Below are 21,821 nucleotides of genomic sequence, written 5' to 3'. Positions count from 1 at the left end.
CTAATCAGCTTGGGGAGATTAAGGGCTCTGGCCGGCTTGTACCCACGCCCCCGCCCTGGCCTGGGCTGGCAAGGAAGACCTGTGGGCGGGCGTCAAAAGGGGGACCGGCCCTGTGACCCCTCACCGGGGCCGTGGGCCCGAGCCCCGGACTTCCCGGTGAGTGTCAGAGGCCCCTCCGCTGGGATACGGTCGGTCTGAGGGCGCAGGCGAGTCCCTGCTGACCCCCCGATGCCTCCGACGGGGGGAGGGGCAGACCGGGTGGGAGCAGGAGGCCAGGGCCGCAGAAGGGGGCTTCGGCGCGGTGTCCTTGGCCCCCCGTTAGTCTCCCCAGCCTCCGGAGGGGGCGGTAGCGCAGAATCATCCCATGGGTTACTGGGCTTGGAGAAACTCGGGGTCGCGGGGAGAGCCCTAAGGGAGGCCGGGGGTCTCCGTCGCTCAACCTGCTCCGCCTGTGTTCGCAGAAGCCGGCGATGACCGCCTGCGCCCGCCGAGCGGGTGGGCTTCCGGACCCCGGGCTCTGCGGCCCCGCGCGGTGGGCTCCGGCCCTGTCCCGCCTCCCCGGGGCCCTGCTCAGGCTCCCGCTCCTGCTGCTCCTGCTGCTCCTCCTCCTACTGCAGCCCTCCGCCCTCTCCGCCGAGTTCACGGTCGGGGTCCTGGGCCCCTGGGCTTGCGACCCCATCTTCTCCAGGGCCCGCCCAGACCTGGCCGCCCGCCTGGCCTCCGCCCGCCTGAACCGCGACCCCAGCCTGGCCGGCGGCCCCCGCTTCGAGGTGGCGCTGCTGTCCGAGCCGTGCCGGACGCCGGGCTCGCTAGGGGCCGTGTCCTCCGCGCTGGCCCGCGTGTCGGGCCTCGTGGGTCCAGTGAACCCTGCAGCCTGCCGGCCGGCCGAGCTACTCGCCGAAGAGGCCGGAATCGCGCTGGTGCCCTGGGGCTGCCCTGGGACGCAGGCGGCGGGTACCACGGCCCCTGTAGTGACCCCGGCCGCAGACGCCCTCTACGCCCTGCTTCGCGCATTCGGCTGGGCGCGCGTGGCCCTGGTCACCGCCCCCCAGGACCTGTGGGTGGAGGCGGGACTCTCATTGTCCACGGCGCTCAGGGCCCGGGGCCTTCCGGTAGTCTCCGTGACCTCCATGGAGCCCTTGGACCTGTCTGGAGCCCGGGAGGCCCTGAGGAAGGTCCGGAACGGGCCCAGGGTCACAGGTAGGCTCCCCTGCAGGGTGCGAGGAGGTCGGTGGGTCCTGCCGGCAGCGGGGCGGCGATGCGAGCCAAGCCTCTGTCCGCAGCAGTGATCATGGTGATGCACTCGGTGCTGCTCGGCGGCGAGGAGCAGCGCTACCTCCTGGAGGCCGCAGAGGAGCTGGGCCTGACGGATGGCTCCCTGGTCTTCCTGCCCTTCGACACGATCCACTACGCCTTGTCCCCAGGCCGGGAGGCGTTGGCCGCACTCGCCAACAGCTCCCAGCTTCGTAAGGCCCATGATGCCGTGCTCACCCTCACGCGCCACTGTCCATCTGAAGGCAGCGTGCTGGACAGCCTGCGCAAGGCCCAACAGCGCCGCGAGCTGCCCTCTGACCTCAATCTGCAGCAGGTAGCTGGTCCTGGGAGGAGGGCAGAAGGCAAGGCAGAGGGGAGAGGACAGCCAAAGCGGGGAGAGGAGGATAGAGTTAATGAGAAGGAGAAGGATGGAGCCAGTGGAGAAAGAACCAATGGCGGCTCTAGCTGTTTGGAGTTTCCTAGGTATTGGAGAGGCTCTGGCCCTGCTTGGGGTCTCTTGTGTACGGGGATTGCCTGCAGAGAGTAGGCAATGCGACCTCTGAAGTCCAGCGTCAAGCAGTAAACTCTAATGAACTCTAGACTGCAAAACCTTTTGCAGTTGGCTTCAGAGTAAACCCAGTTCCAGCGCCACATACTCCCAGCTGGCATTCTCAAGAGAGCAGGAAGGAGGGAGGATGCCAATCCAACCTTCATTCCTAGTTCAGAGATCTTTCCTCTGGGACCTCATCTGGTGGTCTTAACTTTTCAAGGGCCTAGACACCTTGCAAGAAGCAGAAAATTCCCTGGGTGGATCCAGGGGCAGCACTAATCAGATACATAGCATATTTCCAACATCCAACTAATATTTAGGGTTCCCCAAGTCCACAGAATCCCAGTTCAGACCATCTAACTTCACTCCGCCACAAAGGGGGCTAGAACCCACTATAAGAAGGAAATTTAGATGTCAATGGGCAGTGAATTAACCACCACAAAGGCCCAACTTACAGGGACTACGTGAGAGAAGGCTGTGGGTCATAGGGGTTGCAATATTTCCCACCAATGCCCCTAGATGCCTCCAAGAGGTGGCCAATAGAAAGGAGGAATGGGAATAGTCCGAAGAGAATACAAGTGAGGAATCATGGTGAGATGGGATGGAGGGAGGGTCGGTCAGTGGAGAAAGGGTGGTGGAGAAAGTGGAGAGAAAAGCCCTTCAGCTCTCAGTAAGTACCATGGCTGTCCCCTCAGCTGCCCAAGCCGCCCAAGCCTCTGACCTTGTGAGTCACCCTTGATTCCTTGAACTCTTTGGCCCCATTTCAGACATCAAGCCCTGTTACTGTTACCTCCTAAAGATCATTTGAATTCATCCACTTTCCCCATCCTTACTGCCACTGCCCTGATTCAGGCCACAGCACCACCAGCCCAAATCCCAAAACATAATCTCTCAAATGGTCTCTGCTTCAACACTCACCTGCCCACACCCTTCTCCACCTTTCTCTTCCACCTTCCATGAACTTCAGCCAGACCAAGCTACTCCAGTTTCTCTAAATGTGTCCTTCTCTTTTGCCTCTGAGTTTCTGAATGTGCTGTTCCCTCTCTCTTGTCCCTGCCTCCCCTGGATAATTCTGACTCATCCCCTGAGGGATGGTCACTTCTCTTCTTTCTCCAGCCTGGATTGGGGACACTCATTCCTGCCTCTGCAGCTTTCTCAGTTTCCCCTACTTTTACTTATTGCACTGCCTGAACACCCCTATCTCTTTGGCAAGAAGAAAGGTTCCTTGAGATGGGGTCCGCCTTGTACACGGATAAATCTTTAGTGCTCTCACAGTGTCTGGCTCTCTGAGAGATGGGAACTGGGAATAATAGAGAAGCCTGATAAGATCGACTGGTAACATTGGAGAAGTTTTGTTTGTTTGTTTGCTTGTTTTGTTTTTTAAGGAAAAATAGAAAATAGAAGCCAACCAAAAGTTGGGTTGAGAAGGCTTTTAGGTGAATGATAGATGGTAAGATTAAAAGTATATGCTGGGCAACCAACAGGGAGAAGAGAGGATCTATAGGTGATGGAGAGTTACAATCAACCAATGGTCAGAGAAGACGCTGAGTCCTGAAAAGAGGAACCAGTTAGTGGGGAGAGCAGTTGTGACAGCCAATAGGGGAGGGAGGAAGAGACAGCCAATGGAAAGGGATGAAGAGTTAGCCAATGGGGAGAGACAAAGAATTAGCTAATGGGGAGGGAGGAAGAGTTAGCCAATGGGGAGGTATCCTGGTAACAACTAACTGGAAGGTGGGAAGAGTGGACACCCTGGGCTTGAAGGGCAGTGAAAGAATTGGCGTGGCTAGGGAATTCTGGTCTGTCTGTGGGCTGTGACCCCGACCTCTGAGCCCCTACTCTCCTTCTCCAGGTCTCCCCACTCTTTGGCACCATCTACGATGCGGTCGTCTTGCTGGCGAGGGGCGTGGCAGACGCGCGGGCTGCCGCAGGGGGCAGATGGGTGTCTGGAGCAGCTGTGGCCCGCCATGTCTGGGATGCGCAGGCCCCTGGCTTCTGCGGGGACCTAGGAGGAGACGAGGAGCCCTCGTTCGTGCTGCTAGACACGGACGCAGCGGGGGACCAGCTTTTTGCCACATACATGCTGGATCCTGCCCGGGGCTCCCTCCTCTCTGCGGGGACTCCGATGCACTTCCCGCGTGGGGGACCAGCACCCGGGCCTGACCCGTCATGCTGGTTCGATCCAAACAACATCTGCGATGGAGGTGAGGGCAAAGACCCCGGCCCCCACTGAGACAATCACCATGGACCATCCACAAAGTGGTGACAGAGAATGGACTCCTGTCCTGTAATCCATCTACGATAGCCTTCTAGGTCCTCTCACAACCCCTGGCTTGCAAAGGACTCCTCTCTCGCTGAACTCCAAAGCCCTCTTGGAAACTTTCTAGCTTTCCCAGACTCTCCCCTTTGAGGAACCTATGATCTCCCTCTAGATCCTCTCTGGGCCCCTATCCCCCTTTCCTGGAGGCTCTAGCATTTGCCATGACTCCATGCCTCCTTAGAGAAGAGGCCTCCCATGGCTATTCCTTAGTATACCTCCTCTCACTGTCCCTTCAGGACTGGAGCCGGGCCTCGTCTTTCTTGGCTTCCTCCTGGTGGTTGGGATGGGGCTGGCTGGTGCCTTGCTGGCCCATTATGTGAGGTGAGTAGTGGAATGAGGTAAGTAGGAGGTGAGCTTGTACCAAAAATGGAAGTCTGCAGCAAAAACAGCAGGCTGGGTTCACTTGAGTAGAAGAGGAGATTTTTCTTGGGGTGAGGCTGGTAGAGTCCCAGGGGATATTTGGTTTGGGGATGGCTGCCCTCCAAGACCCCTCCCCTGAGCCAACATTATCCCTCCACCCCATCCCCTGCTGTCCTCCTCTTCTCACTGACCTTGGTCCCCTTGTTGGAGATGACCTCTTTCCCCACCAGGCACCAGCTACTTCACATTCAAATGGTCTCCGGCCCCAACAAGATCATCCTGACTGTGGACGACATCACCTTTCTCCACCCACATGGGGGTGCCTCTCGAAAGGTGGGGGAAGCAGGGAGGCAGGAGCCAGCTGTCTTATTTCTGTACATTTGGTTCCTTCCCTGGGCCAGCCCTCACCCCAGCTCTCTACTTGGGAAGTCCGATTTCTACCCCAATTCTGTCCCAGGTCTGAGGTCTAGGGAGCAGCATCCTCATCTGTGCAATGAGGGTAACAGCCCTTGTCCTGACTACTTTACTGGGGGGAAGGTGAAGCTCCAACAAGAAAATGAATCTTTGCTTTGAAAACTGTAAAGCGAGCACTTGGGGAGTAATGTCAATATCACCTTCCCTCATTGAGATTCCTTCGACTCCCATCTTTAAATCCCTAAAACTCAGCCTGACCTCAACCCAGGACTCTGACACCAGAATATATTTTGACTTCTTGCATTGACCTCTACCCACTAGGTGGCCCAGGGGAGTCGATCAAGTCTGGCTGCCCGCAGCACATCAGACATTCGCAGTGGCCCTAGCCAACCCTCAGACAGCCCCAACATTGGTGTCTATGAGGTAAGCCTGACCTCAGCCAGGTGGGGCTCTACTCCAGGAGAGACAGTGGGGAAAGAATGCTCAGGCCCTGGTCGGAGGGGAGGCGCATTCCCAAGAGGGCAGGCAGTCATGTTAAATCCTGCAGGCTCCAGGAGATGGGGGACGGGAACCCAGACAGGATCTAGGGAAAGGTCATGGATCCTTCAAAGGGAAGCATCTGGGAATCTCCCTGCCCAGGGATTTTCCCCTAGCCACTATCTGGGTGAGGGCTCCTCAAAGGCTAATCACAGTGACCCAGAGACCAGAGGCTGGTGCTGCCAGGGAGCATGCTAGGACCAGCATGTAATCTGATGTGGCCACTGAGGCCATCTCCTGCCTGGTCAGAGCCTCTGGCCCTGACCCCTCAGCATTACCACCCAACCCAGACCAGATTCAGGAATAGCAAGCCCTAGATGGGGGAAAGAAAGTCATGAAAAAGTATTAGGATATTGGCCTGTAATCCCAGCACTTTGGGAGGCCCAGGTGGGCAGATCACAAGTTCAGGAGTTCGAGACCAGTCTGGCCAATATGGTGAAACCCTGTCTCTACCAAAAATACAAAGAATTAGCCAGGTGTGGCATGCGCCTGTAGTCCCAGCTACTCGGGAGACTGAGGGAGGAGAATCGCTTGAAGCTGAGAGGTGGAGGTTGCAGTGAGCTGAGATTGTACCACTAAAAAAAAAAAAGGGAAAAAAAACAAAAGACTCTGTCAAAAAAAAAAAAAAAAAAAAAGTATTAGGACACTAACTGTGGGGCCAGGAAACCTGCATGTGGTCAAGTGGATGGGAGATAATGAGAACAGGTTCCGAGAGAGCTGAGAGCACTGAGCAAACCAAGAGAGAAGAAAGTTGGAGCTCCTGGGCTCCAGGTCACAGGAAGGAATGCAGAGGCTCCTATCATGTCACCCAGAGATCATCAAAGCAAATTCTTAGAGGAGGCACTATTGTCATTTGGAGCAGATTGTCCTAAATTGTATGGGACTATTCTGTGCCTTGAAGAATGTTTAGTGTTTCATGTCTCTGGCTCTGTCCACTAACTGCAGCTCCTAGTTTTTGTGACAATTAAAAATGTCCCCACATTTATTTCCAAATGCTCCTTAGGGGTCAGAATTAAACCCCAATTCCCTTTTAGTCCAAATCCCTTATAAACTGACAGGGCCACCTGCATAATTAGTGAGATCCAGGGCAAGATAGAAATGAGGGGCTCCTTCTTTATTCAAGATGATGGCAGAGGCCATTGAACCAAGCGTGGGCCCTTCTGAGCATGAGGCCCTGTGTGACTGCACAGGTCCCATGCCCATGAACTGGCCCTGCCAACAGCTGAGGATGAGGTCCAGCACCTGGAGGGGAGCTGTCTACAGTTCAGTTAGTTTACAATAAAGCCTGACCTACCCAGATTTTTTACTCCCAGAACACTGCTGTCTCATGGCAGTGGATGGTGATAAGGATTGTGATGACAATGACATTTGTGGTTGTATTAATTCACTTAATAGGACTGTTGGTGGGCACACCTGGGGTGGTGAGGACAGCCATCCATGCCTTCTAAATCTCTGTCATCTGGGGGTGGGCCCTCTCCCAGCTGGCTGTGAAGTGGATGGGCAGACATGAGACCCCTTGCTTCAATGCTTTTTGTCAAATGGAAGATGCATTCTGGGACAGTGAGCCAATGGAAATGGGGGGGTTCTAGGGCTCCCCATCATGGGATTTTAAAAGACTGAATTCCCTACCCCCATCCTCTTTGCTGCAGGGAGACAGGGTTTGGCTGAAGAAATTCCCAGGGGAGCAACACGTAGCTATCCGCCCAGCAACTAAGACAGCCTTCTCCAAGGTGAGAATTGGGCCTGTGATGGGGCCTAGGTGGCGATCAGTTTCTCCCTTCTCACCTTCTCTTTGCAGCTGGGTACAGAGGTAGGTCTCAGTTAAGCGTTCCCTTCTGGCTGAGTGTAATCCTGGTACTTTGAGAGGCTGATGTGAGGGAGGATCACCTGAGGCCAGGAGTTCAAGACCAGCCTGGGCAACGTAAAGAAATCCTGTCTCTCCAAAAATTTAAAAATTAGCTGGGTGTGGCATCACATGCTTTTAGTCCCAGCTACTCTCTGAGGGTGAAGAAGGAGGATTGTTTGAACCCAGGAGTTGGAAGTTACCATGAGCTGTGATCATACCACTGTACTCCAGCCTGGGTGGACAGAGCAAGATGCTGTCAAAATTAAGAAAAAAAAAAAGGTGTTTCATTCACCCTGGAGTAGGCTTTCATTATTCTCTGTCATACCACTAGTTATTTCCTTTGATCTTGTTGCGATGTGTAATTGTATGTTTGTCTGTCTGCCTGCTTGTTTCTGCCTCTCTCCTGGACTGTAAGCTGAGTGAGGGCCTCCTCATTCCCCTCCATTGCATTCCCAGCACCAAACACAGTGTCTGGAACATTAGAGTGACCCAGTGAATGTTTGTTGAGCTAATGATAGAAACTAAAAAGTAAGTTTCGATTCTGTCAGGCCACTTGTGCAGAATGGTCCTAGAGGTTCTGAGTAAAGTGGAAAGTTGTGAAGGAGGCTCTAAAATGGCTTATTCTGGTCCTTACAACCTCATTGTCTCCTTTTACCCCCACGCCATGCAGCCTTGGCCTGGCCTCCTTCTCTGATTTCTCTACAGGCGCTCTTGGTCACAGGTGCAGTGACTTAAGTGGACTGTGTGTATAAGGATTAATGAACTTGATCATCATTTAATATCAGGCGTTAAATGATGAGAAGTAGCCCCTTATTAGGCATTTGGAGCAAAGCAAAGCTAGAAAGGGCACCAGTCAGCTGGCTAGCCACCATTTTCTTCAGCATGCCTAGATTGCAAGGACACTTTCCTGCAGAGTGCTCAGTCCTGTCTTCCCTAACTTGGAGAGGGCGGGAGTCTCAGACCTGACACAATGATGTAACACCAAGCAAAGCAGCCCCCGGCCAGGCTGCAGGCACAAGACATTTCTGGTGTCCTTTGAAAGTGGCACAGCTTCAGGCCGGGCATGGTGGCCCACACCTGTAATCCCAGCACTTTGGGAGGCTGAGGCAAGTGGATCACCTGAGGTCAGGAGTTCAAGAGTGAAAACTGTCTCTACTAAAAATACAAAAACTAGCCGGGCATGGTGGTACATTCCTGTAATCCCAGCTATTTGGGAGGCTGAAACTGGAGAATCACTTGAGCCCAGGAGGCGGAGGTTGCAGTGACCCAAGATAACCCCACTGCACTCCGGCCTGGGTGAGAGAGTAAGACTCTGTCTAAAAAAAAAAAGAAAGAAAGAAAGAAAGAAAGAGGCACAGCTTCTCCCTGGTTCCCCCAGCAAAGGCTGTTACATCCGAAGGAGAGGATGGTGGTTCCAGGAGCTTCTCCTTCATGAGTCATTTCCCTTAAGACCCAGGCAGTTCAAAGTTTTATGTTTGGGGCTGGACATGGTGGCTGGAGCCTATAATTCCAGCACTTTGGGAGGCTGAGGTGGGAGGATCACTTGAAGCCAGAAGTTCAAGACCAGCCTGGGCAATATAGCGAGCCCCCCCCCCACCCCCCGACATCTCTCCAATTTTTAAAAATGTTATATAGGCATGGTGGCACATACCTGTAGTCCTAGCTACTCAGGAGGCTGAGGTAGGAGGATCATCTGGACCCAGGATTCCAAAGTAGCAGTGATTTATGACCATGCCTCTGCACTCCACCCTGGGCAACAGAGCGAGATCTCATGTCTAAAAAAAGAGGCTTAGGGTTAATAAATCCGAACCTGCCTGGGTCCTGATCACCAATGCAAGATCGTCTTTTCCTTCACAGCATTAAGCTAAACCATACTCAGTATCCAAACAGATGGCCTTTGACTATTTTGTTTTTTCCAAAGAGAGAGCCCCCCTGAATACCCTATTGACCATTTCATCACCATTTGTAAAAACCTCATCTTCTGAGTTTGGATAGTCAAAAACAGATCTTGATTAATGGCCCCTCCCCACATTGCCCCTGGGCAGAGAATGCCAGTCAGCTTTCCCCCCTCAGCTCCAGGAGCTTCGGCACGAGAACGTGGCCCTCTACCTGGGGCTCTTCCTGGCTCGGGGAGCAGAAGGCCCTGCTGCCCTCTGGGATGGCAGCCTGGCTGTGGTCTCAGAACACTGCACGCGGGGCTCCCTCCAGGACCTCCTCACTCAGAGAGAGATAAAGTTGGACTGGATGTTCAAGTCCTCCCTCCTGCTGGACCTTATCAAGGTGTGGGGGGGGTGGGGGTGGTGGGGGATGTCCTGGGGACAGGGATGGGGAGCAGGGGAACCATGTGGGCTGAGGTTGCCTCTTACCCTACCCCTTCAAAGGGAATAAGGTATCTGCACCATCGAGGTGTAGCTCATGGGCGGCTGAAGTCACGGAACTGTATAGTGGACGGCAGATTCGTCCTCAAGATCACTGACCATGGCCATGGGAGACTGCTGGAAGCGCAGAAGCTGCTACCAGAGCCTCCCAAAGCAGAGGGTAAGAGTCCCCTGCTGCCTCCTGTGCTGACCAGCATCCACCGGGATCCCCATTATTTCAAGGGCTTCTCCCTCCCTTCCTCCCCACCTCTGCTCTCACACTCTCTCTATCCCACATCCACTGGACACAACTCCTGCTACAGAAAAGGTCTGGTGGCCTCTGAGAGGGTATGCTCTGTGACTGAGGAGACAGGGCTGCTGGGAGCAGGACCTGTGCCTGAGCTCCCTGCAGCGGGGTCTGCCCTAAGTGGACGTTTGCCTGAGGGTGGGGCTTGTGTCCAAGGGGCGGAGCCTTCCGTGGGCACCACCTTGTCTGAAGGGGAAGGCCTATTAGTGAGGGTCGGGCTTTCTCTGAGGTCTCTCCTAGAGGTAGTTGCAGGGCTGCAGGGCTGGTCTCAGGCTGCAGAGTTGGTGGTGTCTGGGTGCCAACCTGGGCTCTCTGGTGAGGGTGGGAGTCTTTCCCCAGCGCCCCCACAGCCCGTTCCCCATCCCCAGACTTGCTGTGGACAGCCCCCGAGCTGCTCAGGGACCCGGCCCTGGAGCGCAAGGGGACGTTGGCCGGCGACGTCTTTAGCCTGGGCATCATCATGCAGGAAGTGGTATGCCGAAGTGCCCCTTACGCCATGTTGGAGCTGACTCCTGAGGGTAAGACTGCCCCAGGCATGGAGTTTAGCAGAGGGGCACCCTGCAGTTAGGACAGAGCCAGCCTCACTCTTTTCTCCAAAGCAAAGTCCAGTGATGAAACTTAATTATGCGGAGTTCCCCTTAAAGCTGGCGTCTGTGGGTCACGGTGTGGAAAGCCACGCATGGCCAGGGTGCAGAGGGTGGTCATTAGGTCCCAGACCACAACAGCTTCCTCTGTCTTGATCTTGGACCCAACCTGCTCCCACACTGACAGAGCAGTTTCCTCTCTGGTTCTCAGGGGTCCCTGGGAGGAGCGGATTGGGGAGTGGGTAAAAGGGTAGTCCAGTCTGGTTCCAATCTGCATCCCTTCTCCACAGGACTCTGAGTAAGCTACTTGATCACCTATCCCTCACTTTCCTTTTTTTTTTTTTGAGCCAGAATCTTACACTGTCACCCAGGCTGGAGTGCAATGGCATGATCTCGGCTCACTGCAGCCTCCGCGTCCCGGGTTCAAGCAATTCTCCTGCCTCAACCTCCCAAGTAGCTGGGATTACAGGCGCCCATCATCACACCTGGCTAATTTTTTGTATTTTTAGTAGAGATAGGGTTTCACTATGTTGGCCAGGCTGATCTGGAACTCCTGACCTCATGGTCCACCCACCTCAGCCTCCCAAAGTGCTGGGATTACAGGCATAAGCCACCTTGCCCGGCCTATCCCTCACTTTTCTTACATAAAATAAATGTTAGTTTCTTTGCCTGTGTCAGCTCTTACTGACCCCCAGAGTTCGGGGTGCTCTTGTTCCTCCTAGCAACCCCCTTCCACACTATACTCTCCCTCCACACACACACACTGAAGCTCTGATGCAGAGAACCCCCTGCCAGGCACCCTCCCCCACCTCTTGGTCTTCAACAGTCAGGCCAGGGTCAGAGGCAGCTTGTGCTCCGGGGAACCCCCCTCACTGTCCCTTCATACCTCCAGAAGTGGTGCAGAGGGTACGGAGCCCCCCTCCTCTGTGTCGGCCATTGGTGTCCATGGACCAGGCACCAGTAGAGTGCATCCACCTGATGAAGCAGTGCTGGGCGGAGCAGCCAGAACTTCGGCCTTCCATGGACCTCACCTTCGACCTGGTCAGGGGCTGGGAGTGGGCAAGGACTGGGCTGGCCTCTGGGATCCCAGATTCTTGCCAGCAACCTGGGACAGCTGCAGGCGGGCAGGCTGGCAGGACCTCTGGCCTCCCAGGCTACCTCCTAAGGAGTAGCCTGAGGGCTCAGGGTTTGGTGGGGCAGAATTAGAATTGGGGCTCTGAAAGCCTTTGGAGTAGGAGATAGAGTTCTGTCTGGGTGGGAGAAATATTCAATTCAAATAACATTGATTGAGAACCAAGTATGTGCTTGGCCTGCTGACAGAAAGACTCTTGACCTGAGAGTCCAATGATTGGGCTGGCTCCAGTGCCCTGTCAATTACTAGCTGAGAACAACTGACCTCTGGAACCCTCATTTCCCATTTGCCTTCTAATTGTGTCTGTAAACACGGTGCTCAGCACCCTAGGGGTGCTTGACACATAGTAGATGAATGGTGGTCAGGAATGAACAGCCTGTGAGAGGGTCTATGAAGGGGGGCATGGCAGCCCAGGTCTTCAGCAGCTTCACCAGCCTCCTTCTACTGCTAGTTCAAGAACATCAACAAGGGCCGGAAGACAAACATCATTGACTCCATGCTTCGGATGCTGGAGCAGTACTCCAGTAACCTGGAGGACTTGATCCGGGAGCGAACAGAGGAGCTGGAGCTGGAAAAGCAGAAGACAGACCGGCTGCTGACACAGATGTTGCCTCCGTGGGTGCCAGTGGGGAAGGCGTGGGCCGGGAGGGCAGCTGGAGCCCAGCCAGGCAGAGTGGCCCCCAGGCGACCTCATTGCCTGCCATCCCTAGGTCTGTGGCTGAGGCCTTGAAGACAGGGACACCAGTGGAGCCTGAGTACTTTGAGCAAGTGACACTGTACTTCAGTGACATTGTGGGTTTCACCACCATCTCTGCCATGAGTGAGCCCATTGAGGTGGTGGACCTGCTCAACGACCTCTACACGCTGTTTGATGCCATCATTGGTTCCCACGATGTCTACAAGGTGGAGTGTGTAGGGGACAAGCCCTCCTGACTTTCCCAGCCTCCAGCCCAGCCCTTCCTGCTCAGCCCCTAGCCTATCTGCCCAGTCAATCTTCTTTCCCAGGCCTCCTGTCCCTTATATATTCCTCCAGTCCCCAGCTCAGTCGCAGGGCTAGCAACCTGGCTCTGCACTGACCCCAGGTGGGCCCCGTGACAAGAGGCAATCACTTCGTGTACTGGGGGAGGAATGCTCAAAACAGAATTCGCACAACTCCTTCCCCCAGGTGGAGACAATAGGGGACGCCTATATGGTGGCCTCGGGGCTGCCTCAGCGGAATGGGCAGCGGCACGCGGCAGAGATCGCCAACATGTCGCTGGACATCCTCAGCGCCGTGGGCACCTTCCGCATGCGCCATATGCCTGAGGTGCCCGTGCGCATCCGCATTGGCCTGCACTCGGGTAACTCCCGGTCCCCCCCCCCCCGGGCTCCAGCCCATCTCCCTTTTTAGGGCTTGGCTCCGGATTTCCTGTAGAGGAGGCAATTCACAGGGCTTATTTGGGTAGCTGGTGGAGATCATGGGTGCGAAGATCCCCGCCGACCCCTAGCATTTCCACAGGTCCATGCGTGGCGGGCGTGGTGGGCCTCACCATGCCGCGGTACTGCCTGTTTGGGGACACGGTCAACACCGCCTCGCGCATGGAGTCCACCGGGCTGCGTGAGTGGGACCAGGACAGGAGGCGGAGGTGGGAGGGGGACACAGGAGGTGAGTCCCGAACTCACGGCCTCCCCCACCACTACAGCTTACCGCATCCACGTGAACTTGAGCACTGTGGGGATTCTCCGAGCTCTGGACTCGGGCTACCAGGTGGAGCTGCGAGGCCGCACCGAGCTGAAGGTGAAGCAGGGCCCCGCCCCCTCCCGGAGGCCCCGCCCACCCTGAGCCCCCGACTTCTTCCAGAGGCCCCGCCCTGCCTAAGGCCCCGCCCCTCCCGGGCCGCGGCGGCAACCTCAGCTCACCCTTCCTGACCGGGTCTCCTAGTTCCATCCAGACCTCGAGATCCCCCACCCCTCAACCTAGCCCACCTAAGTCCTTCCCTCTTTCATGTCTCCCTAGGGCAAGGGCGCCGAGGACACTTTCTGGCTAGTAGGCAGACGCGGCTTCAACAAGCCCATCCCCAAACCGCCTGACCTGCAACCGGGGTGAGAGGCCGGCCTCCGTGGCGGGGCGAGGGAGGAGGAACCCCTTCCTCCCGCTTTATGTCTGACCCCCCGCACGCAAGGCAGCGATGACCTGGGCCCTGCCCTCCCAGCCCCATTCCCTTTCCCTGAGGCTACCGCCCCCTCCTCGCAGGGCCAGCAACCACGGCATCAGCCTGCAGGAGATCCCACCCGAGCGGCGACGGAAGCTGGAGAAGGCGCGGCCTGGCCAGTTCTCTTGAGAAGTAAGGCCCGGCCCCGGACAGGTGCTGCCCCCCTCGGCCCCCGCCCCAGCCGGCGCATCCTCTCTGCTGCCTGCAGAACGTCCCGCCCGAGCCAGGTGTCCTGATCCCTTTCTGACTTAGCCCGGGCTGGTTCCTAAACCCAGGAGCTTCCCCTGGGAGGAAAGCACCCGCTGGAGGAATTTTGGCTCAGTAGGTCTGGAGTGGTCTGGGAATCCAGGCTTGGAAAACCCTATCACCAAGGCCTTCTGTGACCCCTCCCCTAGCCCTATCCCATCCCCAGCGCATAAACCTGGCGTCCCCAGAAACCTCACAAGCTGTGCACTGCACGAGAGACAACTCTAGGGGGCAGCAGTCATCAGAGGACAATGTGAAAGCAGAAGCCCTGCCCACTCCCCTCCTGCAAGAAACTCTGACCCGTGACCGGCTCCTTCCTAGGTGAACCCCCATGACCCCTTTCCTCGACTTCCCTCTGAGATACCCCTCTTTTCTTCAGGATTGTTCTGGAAGGTCCTTTTCCTGAAAGTTGCTGCTATAGGTGACCAGAAGTCTGGCTAATGCTGGTGGACTCCGCCCAGCTCTGCCTCAAAGGATTTTGGGCCTTTACAAGAGCTGGTTGCAAGCCAGCCATGTGACCTTGGGAAAGTCTCACGCACTCTCTGCTGTGATCCCCTCAGTGGCAAAATGAGGGGTGGCCTAAATGGTCTCCATGGCCCCTGTGCACCTGACAGCTGGGTGGCTTGTGGCCCTCAGCTCTAGGAACCCTGAGTCCATCAGGGATGTCAGGGTCAGGGATTCTCCGCTTCCCAGTGTCTCTCAAGGACCCAGGAAAGAGGATCTGAGATTGGATGCCCCAGCCCCAGAGGAAGTGGAGTTCTCCTGTTCCACCAGAGAAGGGTTTGTCCCATGGCCTGAGGGGGCAAGGGCTTCTGTTTAGCCTCAAGCTTCATTCCCGTCTCCATCTCCCACCAGTCAGATACTGGCTCCTTCTGTGGGCATAACCAGGTAACTTGCCCAAGTGCAGAGAAAAGCTTGCTTCAAGGCTTTGGGGAAAGGAAAGGAAATTGCACCAAACCTTTACTAACCAGAACACCTGAAGCAGAGCAGCATTCTCTGTTTAACTAGGAGCTGCTGAGCAAGCAGTTGGACAGAAAATCCTCTCAGCTTAGAAATTTTTTTTGTTTTTTTTGAGTTTTGCTTTGTCACCCAGGCTGGAGTACAGTGCAGTGACACAATCTCGACTCACTGCAACCTCCACCTCCCAGATTCAAACGATTCTCCTGCCTCAGCCTTTTGAGTAGCTGGGATTACAGGTGCCCACCACCATGCCCAGGTAATTTTTTGGTGATGTTAGTAGAGACGGGGTTTCACCATGTTGCCCAGGCTGGTCTTGAACTCCTGACCTCAAGTGATCTGCCCACCTCGGCCTCCGAAAGTGCTGGGATTACAGGTTGGGCCACTGCGCCTGACCTCTGCTTAGATCTTTGCAACAATTATCAATGCCCTGTCCTGGCAAGTCCCCAGCTGAAGTTTCCTTTGTGAAACTCTGAGTTTACAGAGCCTGGGCTTGGTGTGTTTGACTCTTGGTGTCCATCACCGTTGCTACAGACCCTGGAAGAAGTTAGCAGCAGTGGCAGCCACCTAGGCTGCCACCAGTTGTAGTGAGTGTCTAGTCCCTGGAGGTATGAAGGTAGAACTGGAGACATCGTTGACCAGGGATAGGACAGTGAGAGGGAATTCCAAAACTAAACCCTCCCTACCCTAAGCGTGTTGGTGGGCCTGGGTCGATAGAAATGAAGGCTCTCAATGCCCCGCCTCAGACCTGCTGAGTCAGCCCTGCATTTTAACAAGTTCCCACAAGATATTGACATGCTCGTTAAATTTTCTGAATCATAGAACTAAATCATCCTAGGATCCTTAAATCTTGGAATCTCTAAGATTTCATAAAAGCCAGCCTAGAAACTAGCCACCAAATTTGTTTTGTTTGGCCTATGGAGTGTTTTGTTTTGAGCTAACATTTAAAAATCAAGAGCTTCACATTTTAAAAATGTATAGCAGATTTCCTCCTTCTCTTGAGGTCAGAAGCCCCACATGGGGCTTGCTTCACCACTTAACCACAATCTGCTGCAGCGAAACAGCAACAGCCCCCTTTATCCAGATGTCGCCATTCCCCACAGACTTCAAGAAACCAAGATTTTCTGAACATTCCTTTATATTCCCGCCTGGTGCCTACAGACATTGACCTTGGGACTCCTTAGCAGATATTAGGATGATAGGGGCTCCTGGAGGGGGCTTTGCCTTTTTTTAAAAAAACTGATTCATGACTTCCACAAGCTTAGTGGTGTTCCCTTTCTTCCTAAAGGTAAAGGAAGAATGTATCAAAAATAAAAAATCCAGCGCTTGTGAGTTCTGGTTTACCTAAGGTGATATTGCTAGAGTGAGTAATTTAGGGCAATTTTAAAACATTTTAAATTCTGTTTAAATATGATGGATTAAAGATGAAAAACAAAAACCAGACATGCACACACACGAATTTTTCAAAGTTATTGACATTCTGGAAGATTTTCCTTAATATTTTCTCTGTACTTAGGTCCCAGGGATTGAAGGGCAGATTGACATCTCTGGCCTTGGATCTGACCGTGTGGACAGAGCTCTCAATCCCCTGCCTCTTCCCTCCTGTTCCCGACCTGGCTCCCTTTCCCTTCCTTCCCTCTCTCCCTGCCTGCCAGGCTCTGGAGTAGTTCATGGTGTGTGATTTCAGCAGCCTCAAGGAAGAGTCCAGGATTAAGTGCAGAGGGATTAGCTTGAACAGGCTTGGCAGGGCTCCTCCTGGAAGCAGAGGAGGATGAGCCAGAGGTTAGATCCAGTTTGGAGGTGAAGTGGGCAGGACTGAGCCTGTCCCTTCCCAGCTTCACTCAGCCTCCTTCCCAGGCTGGCCTCAATCTCAAGTGACAGGATGTGATGGGGAGAAGAGCCCTGACCCATTCCCAGCTAGAAGAGCTTGGGGAACCCCCATCCAGAGTTCACAGATCTAGTGGGAAAAGAGAAGGGGGAAGATGAAGCCTCAGTCTCCTCTCTACACCTCAGCCTCCCCTCTCTCTGTTCCTGTCTCCCTCTCTGCCCTATTCTTCTCTCTCTGTGTCCCCGCCAGCCCCTTTCTGCCTGGCAGTCTCTCCTTGCCTTTCTCTACAGTTTCCACCATTTCTCTGAAAATCATATTTCCTGGGCCCAGTCAGTGTTCCGGTTGACCAGGCCTAGGAAGTACCCTGCTGACTCACGTCCTCCTCCCCCTGCTGTTCCCGGGACCTGGGCAGCTCCCAGCGCATGAGAGCACCGGGGCCTGGCTCAGTCACTGGACATCCCCCACCTTCAGATGTGTTTACACTACCTCTGCCAGCTGGCCTGCGCCAGGAACCCACACTTAGGGTTGTCCTTGCCTTGCGGATGGCTCTGCAGCTGGCAGAGCAGTGATGGCCAAAGCAGGGACCTACCACGGCTGCGGCTTCAGTCCCACAGCAGAGGCTCTACAGCATGTCCTGGGGCTCACCCGGCACCTTTTCTTTGTGCTGCCCCTCAGGATCTGGGCCCTGCTCCCTGTCCCCATCTGCAGTGGACCCCAGACACCCCCCTTTGAGGAGGTGGGGTGAACTGCTCCTTGGCAGGGATTTGTGACACTGCATTGCTGGGCTGTGTTCGCCGGGCTCTTGGGGACCTGGCACTGTGGATACCAGGCCGTGTGCCATGGTATTTGGGTCCTGGGAGGGTGGCTGAAATAAAGGCATGCTGTCTTCTATGTCATGGTGTGTGCTCCTTTTAGCCCGGAGGGGTAGTCTGAACACCCTCGTCTCTGGAACGCTCAGCCCTAGCATTGCCAGGGAGGGTTTCAGATAGGGTTGAACCCTAGAGATGGCCTGAAGAGGGGAAGTGGCTGGGGCCAACAGCCCCCAGGAACTCTGCTGAGAGGCCTAGGCAGGGAAGCCTCAGGCCTCTCGGGCTGCTGGAAAAGACCAGGGTCTCTGATGCTTTTGAGGTGGGTGATATGGCTTTATCCCTTGATTGTATGCAGGAGAGAAGAAGGAAGAGAAGGACAGAGCTTGTTTATGCCCAGGACTCATGACCTGTGGACCCATAAGCTACGACCCACAGGAGCCAGAGTTCAAGACTGAAGGAATAGGGCCCCCAGTTGGGAAAGTTGAGGTCCACTGGTCTCTGGGCAAGACCTCACCAACAACCCACACTCCACCTCTGAACCCTCACCAACCTACCCCTGGGGCTTTAGAGCAGGAGAGATTATTCTAAAATCACCAGTGGGTTTTGACTGGCCCCTAGTTTTCTGGGAGCCCACCTGTTCCTGTGTCATTCCCAGACAGGATGATCTGTAATGGACATTGACTATTCTGCCTTCCTACATCCATCCTGCTGGGCAGTGGGCAGCCATCTGTGCCCCATTCTCAGTCCCCATGAAACTGGCTAGAACTGACTGCTGACTCCCCCTTCCGGCCAGTCCAATCATTCCGCTCCTCTGGCCTCAAGGACAGACAGGTGAGCTGGGCCAGGCTGATGAAGCTTGGCGCTAGCACGTTGCTCAAAGCCATGGGGAGAAGCTATCTTCTTGGGGGTTGCTGAGAGGATGAGACATTGAGCAGCCCTTGCCACCACAAAGACAGAGCTGAACTGGCACAAAGAGAGAGACTAAGCCCTGATGGCTACCATTTGAGCTGGGATACCTCACTGGGCCTAAAGCCAAGTTCAGCTGTTTAAGTAACATGGGCCAGCAAATTATTTTCTTTGCTTAAGCCAGGTTGTGTTGGGTTTTCTCCCCTCCCTCCCTTCCTTCCTTCCCTCCTTCCTTCCTCCCTTCCTCCCTCCCTCTCCCGTACCCCCTCTTTCTCCCTTTCTTCCCCTCCCTCCCTCCCCCCTCCTCCTTCTTCTCCTTTTCTCCTCCTCCTCCTCTTTGTTATTCTTCTTTCTTTCTCTCTCTTTCCCCTTCCTTCCTTCCTTCCTTCCTTCCTTCCTTCCTTCCTTCCTTCCTTCGTTCCTTCCTCCCTCAAAACCCTCATGATGGCTGGGCACAGTGGCTCATGCCTATAATCGCAGCACTTTGGTGGCTGAGGCAAGAGAATCACTAGAGCCTAGGAGTTCTAGACCAACCCTGGCAGCATAGAAAAACCTTGTCTCTACAAAACAATACAAAAATCAGCCAAGCATGGTGGTGCACACTTGTAGTCCCAGCTACTTGGGAGGCTGAGGCAGGAGGATCACTTGAGCCCAGGAGGTCGAGGTTGCAGTGATCTGAGATCACAGTAGTGCATTTCAGAGTGAGACTGTCTCAAATAAACAAACAAAAACCCTCGTGATGTTTTCATGGTGAGGAAACATTGGTCCGTTTGATTACAAGGTGCCCATGACTGCAGTTCAACAGGAAGTTTCCCATCTACTTCACCTCCTCACCCAAACCACTATGCCAAGCAGACACCTGTCCATAGCCACGCACTTTATGGCCTTGCCTCAATGTCATTTCCTTTGTCATTGGGCAGCATGGCATCTCCTAGGCCTCTCTCTCATCCCTGATCACCCTCTCCCGAGCTGCATGCCACCATCGGCACATTCCTGTTAAACCATCAACATACTGTCCCACCGGGGGCCACAGAGGCCACAGGTGTTCTCCAGGATTGACTGGCTGGTCCTTGACCACAGTCACTGGGGTCACCTCCCCCAGGGCTTAACCTTTATCCCACGATGGATGGGCACCCAGAGCTCCTGCCACACTCTCTTCCAGGGGAGGGGCAAGGGTGGGGGAGGTCGCGGCCCCAGTGGAAACAGACCCAAGGGACTGCATAGCCAGCATTGAAGGTCTGCACTGGAAGGCACCAGACGGCATCAGGCCCTGAAACGGGGATGAGGAGGGTCCAGTGCTGAGCCCTTATCCCCAGTGATGCCAAGAGGTGGAAGCCTTTCTGGCCCCTGGAGAAGCGCCCCAGATCCAGAAACCCATGGGGTGGCTGAAATGGATAATCTCAGATTATCTCAAGACCAGAGCTGGTCCCAGAAACAGGTCCTTCGCACAGTAAATGTTTCCCAGAGAAGGGCAGAGGACATGCCCTATGGTGCTGCAGCTCTACGAGATGCTCCTCCAGGAGCCGGAAGGGAGGCCAGACAGAGGCCTCGTACTTCTCTTTTGAAGAAGGGAGTGGTTCAAGGCCATCAGCATGCTGAGGGGGGAAGCCAGTACTGTGAGGGAGACGTGGGATGGGGTGACAGGGGAACGAGGCTCCTGTGTCCAGTGGGGATAGATCCAGGCACAGGGGAATGATTGCCTTGGACGGGAGGAAGGGAAGTCTCTGTAAGAGGATTAGAATAGGACAGCTTGGGCCTAGGAGCAGCTGCAGGTTCCAGGACTTTCCATCAAGGATTTCTGTTTTTTCAAGAAAGTGGAAGGTGAGGACATCTTCTGAGTGTGTTTTGGGGGAGGGAGGAGCACTGTTTTATTTGCTAAGTGCTAGAAACTGGGCTATGCACTTTACTGATAAACGTCATTTGATAACAGGAGAATCTCACCAGGCATATGTAGTTAGTCATTTGTATCCACAGATTCTACAGCCTCAGATTTTTTTTTTTTTTGAAACAGAGTCTCACTCTATCAGTCAGGCTGAAGTGTAGCGATGCAATCTCAGCTCTCTGCAACTTCCACCTCTTGGGCTCAAGCAATTCTCCTGCCTTAGCCTCCTAAGTAGTTAGGATTACAGGTGCCCACCACCACACCTGGCTATACATTCTCAGATTTAACCAACAGTAGATAGGCAATATCTAAAAAATAAAAATAATACCATAGAAGAACTATTTGCATAACATTTATATAGTATCAGGTCTTATAAGTAATCTAGAAATTATTAAGGTACACAAGAGGTTGTACTTAGGTGACACTCAAACACTTCTGCACCATTTTATATCAGGAAGTTGAGCCTCCTCAGATTTTGGTATCCAAGGGGGTCCTGGAACCAATTCCCTAAGGATTCCAAGGATAGAACTGTCTATTACACTTCCATTTTACAGATGTTAACATTGAGGCTTAGAAAGGTCATTTGGACTGCCCAAGGTCACAAAAGCTACTAAACAAATGTCAGGACTCACTTTTCCAAGGTCTTACACTCTATAGTATTAATAAAGAGGCACAAACTGATGGGGTCAAGTTCCTGAGGAAACAGAGTAGCTCTGGACAGCAGAAGGCAAACCTCTTCCTCTGAGGCGGGAGCAGGAGTAGGAGAGATGGAGTCCACAAGTTTTGTTTGTTTGAGATGGAATCTTGCTCTGCCCCCAGGCTGGAGTGCAATGGCATGATCTCAGCTCACTGCAACCTTCACCTCCCAGATTCAAGCAATTCTCCTGCCTCAGCCTCCCAAGTAGCTGGGAATACAGGTGCGCTTGCACCACTGCCACTGGCTAATTTTTGTATTCTTAGTGGAGACCGGGCTTCGCCATGTTGGCCAGGCTGGTCTTGAACTCTGACCTTAGATGATCCTCCCACCTTGGCCTCTCAAAGTGCTGGGATTGTAGGCATGAGCCATAGCACCCAGCATCCACTGTCCACAAGTTTTTAATGGGAAGAAAAGGCTGCCATTGGGAGGCCAAGGTGGGTGGATCACCTGAGGTCAGGAGTTCAAGACCAGCCTGGCCAACGTGGTGAAACCCCATCTTTATAGAAAGAAAGAAAGAAAGAAAGAAAGAAAGAAAGAAAGAAAGAGAGAGAGAGAAAGAGAGAGGAAGGAAGGAAGGAAGAGAGAGAGAGAAAGAAAGAAAAGGAAAGAAAGAAAGAAAGAAAGAAAGAAAGAAAGAAAGAAAGAA

At 54.2% G+C, this 21,821-nt stretch overlaps 1 protein-coding gene across 2 annotated transcripts; it reads left to right on the top strand.

Moving 5' to 3' along the window:
* The first annotated feature begins 466 nt into the window (after positions 1–466).
* On the top strand, positions 467–17,770 carry GUCY2D (guanylate cyclase 2D, retinal). Of its 2 annotated transcripts, none has more exons than XM_037739627.1 (19): positions 467–1,200; positions 1,287–1,588; positions 3,654–4,005; positions 4,358–4,442; positions 4,712–4,814; positions 5,217–5,318; positions 7,082–7,162; positions 9,352–9,558; positions 9,660–9,816; positions 10,311–10,460; positions 11,419–11,567; positions 12,110–12,273; positions 12,369–12,561; positions 12,824–12,998; positions 13,157–13,255; positions 13,341–13,435; positions 13,655–13,740; positions 13,892–13,982; positions 14,476–17,770. In XM_037739627.1, exons 1-18 carry the CDS (start codon positions 471–473, stop codon positions 13,977–13,979), a joined length of 3,318 nt encoding a protein of 1,105 aa, XP_037595555.1. In that variant the 5' UTR covers positions 467–470; the 3' UTR covers positions 13,980–13,982; positions 14,476–17,770. The 2 variants fall into 2 exon arrangements, with proteins under 2 accessions (XP_037595555.1, XP_017387029.1); XM_017531540.2 differs by having other exon boundaries at positions 1,284–1,588.
* Positions 17,771–21,821: the final 4,051 nt, after the last annotated feature.

The sequence above is a fragment of the Cebus imitator genome, unplaced genomic scaffold (assembly GCF_001604975.1).
Source record: "Cebus imitator isolate Cc_AM_T3 unplaced genomic scaffold, Cebus_imitator-1.0 Scaffold72, whole genome shotgun sequence".
Taxonomy (NCBI): domain Eukaryota; kingdom Metazoa; phylum Chordata; class Mammalia; order Primates; family Cebidae; genus Cebus; species Cebus imitator.
This window is presented reverse-complemented; position numbering and strand designations above follow the sequence as displayed.

Excerpts from the sequence above, each read along its gene's own strand:
- GUCY2D (XM_017531540.2), top strand. The coding sequence starts at position 471 with ATGACCGCCTGCGCCCGCCGAGCGGGTGGGCTTCCGGACCCCGGGCTC. Across the intron at positions 12,562-12,823 it reads GTTCCCACGATGTCTACAAG|GTGGAGACAATAGGGGACGC; the intron begins GTGGAGTGTGTA and ends TCCTTCCCCCAG. Across the intron at positions 13,436-13,654 it reads GAGGCCGCACCGAGCTGAAG|GGCAAGGGCGCCGAGGACAC; the intron begins GTGAAGCAGGGC and ends ATGTCTCCCTAG.